The sequence below is a fragment of the Homalodisca vitripennis genome, chromosome 1, assembly GCF_021130785.1.
Source record: "Homalodisca vitripennis isolate AUS2020 chromosome 1, UT_GWSS_2.1, whole genome shotgun sequence".
Taxonomy (NCBI): Eukaryota; Metazoa; Arthropoda; class Insecta; order Hemiptera; family Cicadellidae; genus Homalodisca; species Homalodisca vitripennis.
Genome location: NC_060207.1, coordinates 159,309,945 through 159,321,956, shown reverse-complemented (window position 1 = coordinate 159,321,956; position 12,012 = coordinate 159,309,945). Strand labels below are relative to the sequence as shown.

Genomic DNA, 12,012 nt, shown 5'->3' with positions numbered 1-12,012 from the left:
ATATTATAACTTCATGTTCTTTAAATAAAACTTACCAGTAGATGGTGTGCAAATTATAGTAATTTGAATATTTATGGAAATGGCAAAACTTAATTGTCTGGAATATTTGCTTTAGCACAAACTAAAGTTTATTAATAGGATTGGTGATTGGAGTGTGATTTTAATTTTTGGGGCAAGTGGGAGTGTAGAATATTCCCCATTCTCGAAAATGAGTTGGTTTAAACAATTCAGAGACTCATGTGTAATGCTGTGATTTCAAAATAATAACACTAACAGACTGACAGACAGTAACTAACAACGTGAGAATAAGTTATGTGGGTGAAATATTTGGCTGTCAGTATTGTGTATTAGTGTCACAGAATTTTATAGAAACCGTAATAAAAATATAAAAGGTCCAAGGGAGACTCATTTCAGTTTAATTTAAATTAAAGGAAAGTAAAGAAACTGTTTGACTAAAAATGTTTTGTATTTGATTTCCAGGCACTAATGTGTCAGCTGTGGTTTATTTTGCCAGTAAGCACTGTAGTCAGCACGGTGGGAACCAGGCTGGTGGTATCCGGAGAAATCTAGCACGTTGATACTCGAGTCCTGTGCCAGAAACAACTGATTGGAGTCGAAGCTCAGGCTGTATACAGGGCTGCTGGCCATACTCCGCCCAAAGTATGACTGAAAGCCAATCATATAATTTAATAATTGTGAGATTTGGCATGGTTTATGCATTTTACAACTTACTGGTTTCTGCCACAAAAAATATCCATTAAATGGCTTATTTTAACTAACGTCTCAACTGCAAGTTGCATATCACCAATTTCCAAGCTAGCTCCTGGATTATTTTCAAGTATTAAATACCATCCCAGTATGCATATGCCTGCAACCTTCAACATTACCGATCAACTAATTTTTATGAAAGTTGTATGACATGAACGTAACCTCAATAATTTATTAGTGACGTGGTGAATCACAGCAGACTCGATGTCAAATTTCATCAATAAATTCTTGGTTCTGAAAATTCATTGGAGACTTTATTTACACACATACAAAGGTAAATAATTTAGATTGTGACACCTAAAACTGACCTGCACACTAGAAGTTGACCTCTTGTCCCACAATTGAGCCCGGCCGTGGTGAGCAGTGCCACAGAGTATAGAGTAATGCTGATCCGTAGCGAGACAGTAGCCTGGCGCATTGAACGGATCAGTCCATGCATGCACACACCTGCCCAACCTGAAAGACATGCACTATATACATAAAATTTATTCTGAACATTTATTAAACTGCAATAATGATAACCGTAACTGGTCTTTACATAAGTCAGATACTGTTATTTGTAACACTATAAACTTACTGTAAACAATGACAAACCAAGTGCATCTAATAATCCATAACAGGATCTACAATAAAGTAAGAATATGGATATTGTTATAAATAATACAACTAAAAAAAAATAATATTTTAGTGTATATAGGTTTTTCTTAACGTCAATTATACACTTGTTACACATTCTTGAACATGACATGTTCTAGTATTGTCATCTGCTCTGTATCTCTACTCACAGATCGATCTCCATACATTCAATTCTCCTTTTTGCATTTTGTATTTGAAAAATAATTCATCCTATATGTTTATATAATAATATAATCCTCCCATCAAACATAACATTGATATAGGTAAATTTTTATTTAATTTTATTGAGATCAGCCCACTCCTTCGTTTACAATTGTTTATACAAACCTAGTTTGCATAGTTTGTACTAGACAGAAGACAATTTGTTATGAACCTGAGATCCCAGAGGCGAATCACTGTGTCATGACCGCAGGTTAAGAACACATCTGGACTCTCCCAGCGGATGTCAAACACTGCAGCTCCATTTTTCCTCACACTTCTGGTGATAGGCAACTCATCCCCCCTGCCAAACAATACAAATTGTAACATGGTACAATTAAGATATATAATTAATCATCAAGCAGGATTTGTTCATTACAGCTCTTTGAGTTATACGAAATAGAGAAAAAAGGTTAGAGACTTATCACTTCAAACATGGAATGCCTAGGAGTTATTCTGTGATGTGTTCCATTACATAGTATTAATAGACAAATTGACTAAGGACGTAATGTGTTTGATTAGTCCATTAGATGTCATGTAAAAAAATAAGTGTTATTGAAAAAATGTGACCATGATTGCAGTTTATAATTATAAAAGTAATAATGAAGATATCTATGTGAAACAAATGTGATACTATAGGCACAAAAGTACAAGATATTATATTGCCATTGTGTTGACCTTGAGGTCATACAGTTTGTGTGTAGACATGATATGCACCACTAAAACCATGATCATATAGTTTGTTGGCAACATGGTGCAGCACAAAGCATAGTGTGTGTTCTGGTATAAAGAATTTTAATTTCTGATGCAACATTTTCAGTAAACTTATGAAGAAAATCTACCTAATTGTTCATTAGTTTCAACAATTTAATGAAATTGGAAGAAAAGACATAAAGACATTTCCTGGCTGGTATAGCACACAAAAGAAAATGTGGAACGTTTAAGACAGAACATCTGTCCTAATTCAAAAGCTTGATGCAGTTTTGAATTAGGAATGCCAAGAACCACAATTCAAAAAATGTGAACAAACATATTTACAAAATTCAATTGGTTGACTTCAAATTAAACCAGTAGACCGACTGAAATGTGCTGAATTTGTTGTAAAGATGCTGAACCACATTAACGATGATGATGTTAGTTATCACAACAAGTTTTGTGTAGCTCTAAAAGTTTTATATTATGCTAAGTTTTATTATTATGTTTTATATTTCAATTTGATTTTTTTCTCATACATTAGATATACTTATAAATAACTATTATTATATTATAAATTTTTATTTCTGATAAAAAGTACAATGTCATTTACAATAACATTGTTATTACTTATAGTAACTCAAGTCTACACACAGGCTGTTTGTCTGTGTAGGCTAATTTCCATGTTTATACTTAAGAACTACTAATTGTACAGCTTTGGTTAGTGCGTGTTACTTCAATGTTCTTTTTAGCTGTTATTAAGTATAAGTTTTAATGAGGAAGGAGCTTATTACTGTCCCATGGAATTGTTCGATGTCCTTCCAAATTGTCTGAAGCGTAGACAGCGTGAGATCTTTTAAAACCTCCATCAGACACCCACCAACTCATAAGTAAGGCATAATCTGTGGCCGAATTATGGTTATTGTCTAGCCGGTATTTAGATACATGCTATTCTGTGCTCACACACAGGGCACAAGATCTGGAGTCTGCAAAATTTTAAATTTTGTTTTACATATCCGTAATAAAATATTTACAAAGCATTAAAATAATGATAATACGTTATGTTATATTACTCCTGAGTCATGCCATTATAAGATTGTCTGAACAAGGGTGGCACACCAAGACACACATAGGTTTGTGTATAACAACAGATATTGTTGTAGAGAGAATCCGTAGACACCTGCGCCCAGGGCCAGATTTAGGCACGGACTCAGGCAGAGGGTGGCATATTTTCGAGGGTGGCGATATTGGAGGAAAAATAAATTTAATCTTACCTTAAATTCAACTTTTTTATTGTTTTCAGATTTCAGAACTATATAGTCGCTCATTAAAACTGTTTTCTTAATACAAAATGTAACTAATAAACAGTTTTTTAATTGCCTGTTGTCTATGACATTATTCTTGTAGTGGGAATAGGGGAGCGGCAGCAAATGTTTTAAGGCTCATGGAAGTGAAATATGTAAATCTGGCCTTGCCTACACCTGCACTACCAACCACTCCTCTAGTCTTGCATCAAAATGTAAAGATACCTGAGTTTGAACATTAACAACTAACTAGTAAAGTTACAAAAATGGGACTTACATTACAATTTAGCTTGTTTATTCCTGAGTTTAGACAATATAAAGCATGTAATGAACAAATAATAACTTCTACTTTTTATTTTGATAATGAAGAAAAGGTACAGCAATCAGATTTTTTGGACAATTCATGCCAACTCTTGCCTCAAACTTAAAAACTCACCTCCATGTGAATAACTCCTCCTCTCTCTCTAAAATAAAAACTAAAGTTCAAAATAAATCTAAAATATCAATCTTCCGCCAAAATATTCAACATTTCAGCTCCCGTAAACTTGCTTTGGAAATAATACTTGAAGAAATTAATCCAGATATTGTTATTCTCTCGGAACATAAATTGCAAGATTTTGAAGTAATAAATGCAACAGTAAACAACTACGCAATAGTCATTTTTTGTCGCAAAACTTTTGGAGGAGGAGGAGTTGTGATACTTACTAACAGCAAAAGTAGTACACAATTAAAAAATGTTAATATTCCAAAAATTACAGAATTAATAAGTGAAAAAGAATTTGAGTGTTGTGCAGTAGATGGTAAACTAGGCAATTTGTCAATAATTATAGTTGGATTGTACAGAACTCCTGGCATAATGTATGATAATGTGTTCTTGAATAAGCTTGACATTGCTCTGGGTATGTTACTTACTAAATATGAAAATATAATTCTGGCAGGGGACAAATATAGATGTTATAAAGGAGAATTCAGCTCATAATGGATTAAAGAATACTTTAATTCAGCACAACATACAATATCTTGTTAATTTTCCTACAAGGGTTACCATTGGTTCTGAAAGTGGTATAGATAATATTATTACTAATATTGATAAGTCACAACTTTCGGTTTCTGGTCTGTCACGGAGCTATCTGATCATGATGCTCAGCTGTTAGAAATAGCTTATCCCAATAAAAAAGAAAACCAGCAAATTTCACAACTAAAACGAAAATTTACAAAAGAAAATAATGATTTATTTGTTAAAAAATTAGCCTCAGAAACATGGCTAGATCTGTACAATGCTCCAGTAGAACATAAATATAACACTTTTTACGGCATATTTATATATTATTTCAATTTGTGCTTTCCATTAGTAAAATCCAGGGTTGATAACATTAATAAGGACAATTGGATAAACTATGAACTTAAAAAAGAAAAGGAAGAATTAATTGCATTAAGTCAGACTGTTAGGTTAACTAAAGATAGGGCTACAAAAGAATTACTTAATGAAAGAAAAAAAAGATATCATCTAAATGCCATTGATGCAAAAAAGGAATTTATAAATAATAAAATCATGAATTCTGATAATGTCTGCAAATCTACTTGGAAAATAATAAATAAAGAAATAAAACCTAAAATTGAAAGAAACAATGACATTAGATTGATTGCAGATGGCCAAATGAGCTCCGATCCATACAAAGTTTGTGAAATATTTAATAGTCACTTCATAAATGTTGTAGATGACAGTATAGTTCAAAATTTCCCCATCTGTGTTAACCATAATAGTAGTAATTTAAATACTCAAAATCCACCCAACAAACAGCTTCGTATAAAGCCTTTAAGCGAAATCAAACTTGATAAAGTCATATCATCTTTTAAAAATAAATTCTCTGCGGGGTATGACGATGTCCCTATGCCTATTATAAAAAATGCAAAATATCTATTGATTAAACCATTGATGCATGTTATTAACTCTTCTTTTGTGAGTATTTTGGAATATTTCCAAAAAAACTGAAAATTTCTAAAATAAAAACAGTTTTTAACCCTTTGCGTGCCACGGCGACGATACATCGTCGCCAAAAACCCTTGCGAAAAGTGCCACGGCGACGATCTATCGACGCCGACTTACTGTGCGAAAAGTGCCAGGCGACGATCCGTCGTCGCCGTCTGTTATCGTAATTTTAACGCTTTATTTTTCATGAATTCTTTTCACGACCAATATTGTTTTATTTGTTAACTATCCTGCAATAGATAAATAATAGGTCACATAATACTTTATATTAGTGAAGATAAAAAAAACACACAATAATAGAAGCAACAAACGCTGGCGGTGATCAACCGGGCGCGTAACATCGTTGGCGCGTAAACAACTCGCTACGTATAGTATGCGTAATATCTAAAATAATACGTTCGGTCACATGGTTGTGTATACATCGTTTTGAGGTTACGATCTCTAAAATGATTTTGTTAAATTGATATCTCCCGTGCGTGCGTGCGTGCGCACGCGAGCGTGTGTGTGTGTGTGTGTGTGTAAATATTTTTTGGGAAAATATGAAGACCATATATTAGATATACTTTAGAACCAAAGGATAAATGTAAGTAATGCATTAATTATTTTTGTTTTAGTGTTGTGTTACCGGTACTGAAAAATGATTTTTTCATTATGTACATAATTTCAAGCATTGTTATGTAACTATAGTAATTATATAAAAAAGTCAACCATTATTTTTTTCACATTAACAATGTTATAAAGAATATTAAAAAAATTCTTCCCATAGTAAAATTGTTTCTTATTAATTTGTCAAAAAAAATAAAAACTAAAAAATAAAAATTGCTTTATACATTTTTTTGTTTTGATATGCCAAAACTAATATTATTTTATGTTGTTTCATTTGTTTTGTAACATTTTATTGTAATACAATTTTTTACAAACATTTTGATACCTCTTTCATAAAAATAGTATGAAAAATAAAAAAAATATATTCTTTTTCCGGAAGCCCGGTAATACTTCTTATTATTCCCTGGCATTTTTCGCATATGACTTGCAATATAGTTGCTAGTGCGTTTCTTTTGTACTAAATTTTTTGCCTTGTGGCATTCAAAGGGTTGAAAGGTAGTACAACTGATCCTACTAATTATCGTCTATTGTCAATACTGCCAACCTTCTCCAAAATATTTGAGCGTGTAATGCATATTAGGTTAGTGGAATTCTTAGAAACTAATGGGTTATTTGAGGAGGAGCAGCATGGGTTTAGGTCGGGTAGATCTGTCATCACTGCTGGAATTGAGTTTGTGGAGTCAGTTCTGGATTCTGTGGACTCGGGTAATCGTGCTTTTGGTTTATTTATGAACCTCAGCAAAGCATTTGACAGAGTCTGCCATAACACTCTTATTAGAATATTTAGGGATTGTGGGTGTATCGTTGAAATGGTTTATTTCCTATCTTAAAGAGAGAAAACAATACGTTGAACTTCCTCATATTCAGAATGGGCAACTAACCTCTGTTAAATCAAAAATGAAAATAATTAAATATCGAGTCCCTCAAGGCTCTATACTTGGCCCCCTATTATTTCTGTGCTATATTAAAGGTTTGCCGAATACTGTATTAAATTTAAATAGTAAAATGTGTTTGTATGCAGATGACTGTAACCTAGTTATATCTCATAAATCTCTAAACGAAATAGAAAATATAGCAAACCAAAATTTGACATCAATATATAATTATTTTTGTGAAAAAAATTTTTCACTTAATGCAGATAAAACTAAATATATTTCAATTTGTACACACAAAAATAAACTCAGTCCACAGCCAAAAATTGAGGTTCAAAACACACAAATAGAAAGAGTAGATCAAATTCAATTTTTAGGTTTGACATTGGATGAATGCTTAACTTGGGATGGTCACATACAGGTAATTCAAAGGAAAATATCTTCTGGTCTTTACGCATTGAAATCAATTTCAAAATATTGTAATCTGGAAACTTTAAAAATGGTTTATTACTCACATATTTCTTTTGGTGTTGCTTTGTACGGAGCAACCAGTAATGCTAATTTGCAAAGTATTTTGCTGTTACAAAAAAAAGGCTATGAGGGTTATGTTAAATTTACAGAGACAGGAGTCAGTGAAACAAATATTTTCAGATTTAGGTATTTTAACTATTTATGGGCTTTACATTATGGACACGATATTAGAAGTAAGGAAAGCTAATTACAGCTTACCTAGATTAGGCACCTTCCATAACTATTCAACTAGACACCGTAATCAATTGGTAGCTCCACAGATTAATTTACAGTTCACAAGGAAAAAACCAATAGTTGCAGGCATTAGATTTTACAATAATTTACCTAAAGATATCTTAGCAATTGACAATTTTCAAAACTTTAAAAATAAGCTAAAGCAGTATTTGATCAGTAGACCACTTTATTCATTTGATGAGTTTTTTGTTTTTAGTTAGTAGCCTTAAGGACTGAAATGTAAAATACACAAAATAATCTTATATAATATAATGATAACCGTTATAATGACCGATTTGTCATGGGCCTAGAATATAAATTTTGTAGATTCAGTAGGCATTATGCACCTTGTATTATCTTATGATACCATAGTTATTGTAATGTATGGTATATTGTAAACTGACACCATTTTATGTTTGTTACATGTTATGTACAAATTATGAATAAAGTGAATTTGTATTGTATTGTACCGGTTTTTGGTGCTTTTCAACCAAAATTGCAATTCTGAAAATTCATATCGCTGAAACTTGTGATCCAATTAACCCTTTGAACGCCGATATAAATTTAGTATTTTTTTAGATTACGCTCATTTAAGGTGAAAAAATGAAAATGAAAATTTCTTAAAGCTATTTTTTTATTCATTCCTAATGACTGATAATACAAAAAAAAATGTTACAATAATGTAATACTTGCATTAAAATAATCACATTTTCCTTAATAATTGAATATTTCAATAAAAATCAAATTCAGGTTACAGAGTAATCAAATACATGTGATGAAAACTATGTACACGGATAAGAAAACATATAAAGTGTAATATGCTGATCTTGATTAGTTTATAAGTTCTATAAGTTTAAAGCATACAAAATCGTCATAATCAGAATTGTCTGGGTGATGAGCCATAATTACACAACAGAAAAGAAACAATAAAAACCTGATTATAACACCTAAAACATAGTAACAATAACTTTTTACAACTGTTTGTATAAGGAATGACAACGCAAGAACACTTCCCAAAGGCACAATGCGTGCTCCACTGACAGTCGGTAATAGCGGATAGTATTATCATCAGCGTACAGACGGGAGTGGGAGAACAGCTGCCAGCAACAAAACAATTTATTGTTTACCTACTGCTGCCAGCTGACAGCTGCAACTGGATTATTTGGTCAAGCCAGTACATTACTTAGTATTGTGGCTTATATATTGAGCTTATAAACTTCAAAAACAATAAAAATAAAATTTTTACCGATCGGTGGATTATTTCGTCTTTGGCGTTATAAGACCTAACAACATTGCGGATTATTCCGTCTACAGCGTGCTAAGGGTTAAATTTAATTTGTATAAAAGGCAGTTACAAGTATAATGTTTTTAAATGTGTAATTTTAAAATTATACAATCAAAAGTTGTTATAAAATTACCATCTCATCTTTTATTCCTGACTGAGTGGTTCAAATAATTCGACATTGGTCACGTTATGGAACTTTTAAAATCATTAACTTGGGTGTGTAATTTTGTAAACCACTATTCAAAACTTTAATTTTGAATTTAATTGAACATATTTTGTTAAAATACTGTGAGCGGTACCTTGTTGAAATCCAAAAACCACCCGACTGCTGAGGACTGTGTTGCAATGATCGTGAGTCCAGGATAAGGAAAAAGCGGTAATAACTGTTGTTTCAATATATTTGACCATTTCTCACGAGGACTTTGGCCATCAATGGCAGGTTAAAATATTAATGCTTTGCTAAGAAGCCACTTTAAAATATTTATAATATTGACATTTTACCTGTTTGAGCGGCAGTGCTTTGCCAGCATTGAATCAGAATTAACAATTGATTTAATGAAGTAATTGACGATTTTGTCCATAGACAAACTAGAAGAAAACCACTATTCAAGTAAGCCTACGGTAATTTTTTTAATTCTAAAAGAGGCTTTTTAAATCTAACAATAATTTTTCAAATATTTGTTACTATAATTATTGTTTTGTAGTCTATAACATTATTGAAATAAAAAAAAGACCTAACCTTATAAAAATTATGATTTTTATTTCCATGTTAACTATGCAAACTTCAGAACAGCGGATTATTGAAGAAATGTTATTATAGCCTATGGAAGTAAAAACAGGGCTGGTTGGTGGATGATGGGAAGGGGTGAATAGGAATAATGGGTAGGGCGTTGAGCGACTGACGGTACAGGGGCACACAATTACTAAAGGGTGGTGTGTTTATTGTATGTACCAGATTATATATATATATATATATATATATACGTTTATTAAATTTGTATAAGTGGTAATAGCCTAATTTAATTTAATTCAATAAAGATTGAATTCCAAAAAGTACTTGCTACGCCGGGACTCGAACCCGGATCTCTCACTTACCCGGTGAATGTGCTACCATTACACCACAGAGCTCTTACTTTTTACGATTCAATTATTTGTTATTTGGCTGTTTCTTTCACATATGTGTTTAAATAACCAAACTTACATATGATCGGGAGAACAAATACCTGTCAATTGACTTTTATTTACGTTTATTAAATTTGTATAAGTGGCAATAGCTTAATTTAATTTAATTTAAATAAAGATTGAACCGCAAAAAGTACTTGCTACGCCGGGACTCTCAATCCCGGATCTCTCACTTACCCGGTGAATGTGCTACTATTACACCACAGAGCTCTTACTTTTTACGATTCAATTATTTGTTATTTGGCTGTTTCTAAATATCACATATGTGTTTAAATAACCCAAACTAACATATGATCGGAAGAACAAATACCTGTCAATTGACTTTTATTTACGTTTTATTAAATTTGTATAAGTGGCAATAGCTTAATTTAATTTAATTTAAATAAAGATTGAACCGCAAAAAGTACTTGGGCTACGCCGGGACTCAATCCCGGATCTCTCACTTACCCGTGAATGTGCTACTATTACACCACAGAGCTCTTACTTTTTACGATTCAATTATTTGTTATTTGGCTGTTTCTTTCACATATGTGTTTAAATAACCAAACTAAACATATGATCGGGAGAACAAATACCTGTCAATTGACTTTTATTTACGTTTATTAAATTTGTATAAGTGGCAATAGCTTAATTTAATTTAATTTAAATAAAGATTGAACCGCAAAAAGTACTTGCTACGCCAGGACTCAATCCCGGATCTCTCACTTACCCGGTGAATGTGCTACTATTACACCACCAGAGCTCTTACTTTTTACGATTCAATTATTTGTTATTTGGCTGTTTCTTTCACATATGTGTTTAAATAACCAAACTAACATATGATCGGAAGAACAAATACCTGTCAATTGACTTTTTATTTACGTTTATTAAATTTGTATAAGTGGCAATAGCTTAATTTAATTTAATTTAAATAAAGATTGAACCGCAAAAAAGTACTTGCTACGCAGGGACTCAATCCCGGATCTCTCACTTACCCGGTGAATGTGCTACTATTACACCACAGAGCTCTTACTTTTTACGATTCAATTATTTGTTATTTGGCTGTTTCTTTCACATATTGTTTAAATAACCAAACTAACATATGATCGGGAGAACAAATACCTGTCAATTGACTTTTATTTACGTTTATTAAATTTGTATAAGTGGCAATAGCTTAATTTAATTTAATTTAACTAAAAAGATTGAACCGCAAAAAGTACTTGCTACGCCGGGACTCAATCCCGGATCTCTCACTTTACCGGTGAATGTGCTACTATTACACCACAGAGCTCTTACTTTTTACGATTCAATTATTTGTTATTTGGCTGTTTCTTTCACATATGTGTTTAAATAACCAAACTAACATATGATTCGGGAGAACAAATACCTGTCAATTGAACTTTTATTTACGTTTATTAAATTTTGTATAAGTGGCAATAGCTTAATTTAATTTAAAATTTAAATAAAGATTGAACCGCAAAAAGTACTTGCTACGCCGGGACTCTCAATCCCGGATCTCTCACTTACCCGGTGAATGTGCTACTATTACACCACAGAAGCTCTTACTTTTTACGATTCAATTATTTGTTATTTGGCTGTTTCTTTCACATATGTGTTTAAATAACCAAACTAACATATGATCGGGAGAACAAATACCTGTCAATTGACTTTTATTTACGTTTATTAAATTTGTATAAGTGGCAATAGCTTAATTTAATTTAATTTAAATAAAGATTGAACCGCAAAAAGTACTTG

The 12,012-nt window shown here is 32.0% G+C and overlaps 1 protein-coding gene across 1 annotated transcript in view; it reads right to left on the bottom strand.

The window, feature by feature from the left end:
* Window positions 1–447: 447 nt before the first annotated feature.
* LOC124375197 (F-box/WD repeat-containing protein 4-like) overlaps window positions 448–12,012 on the bottom strand; it is a 32,254-nt gene continuing 20,689 nt past the window's right edge. The window contains exons 6-8 of the mRNA XM_046833307.1: window positions 1,778–1,906; window positions 1,077–1,224; window positions 448–666 (exon numbers count right to left, since the gene is read on the bottom strand). Coding sequence (XP_046689263.1) covers window positions 484–666; window positions 1,077–1,224; window positions 1,778–1,906 — 460 coding nt within the window. The 3' untranslated portion in view covers window positions 448–483. The remainder of the gene's footprint in view (window positions 667–1,076; window positions 1,225–1,777; window positions 1,907–12,012) is intronic.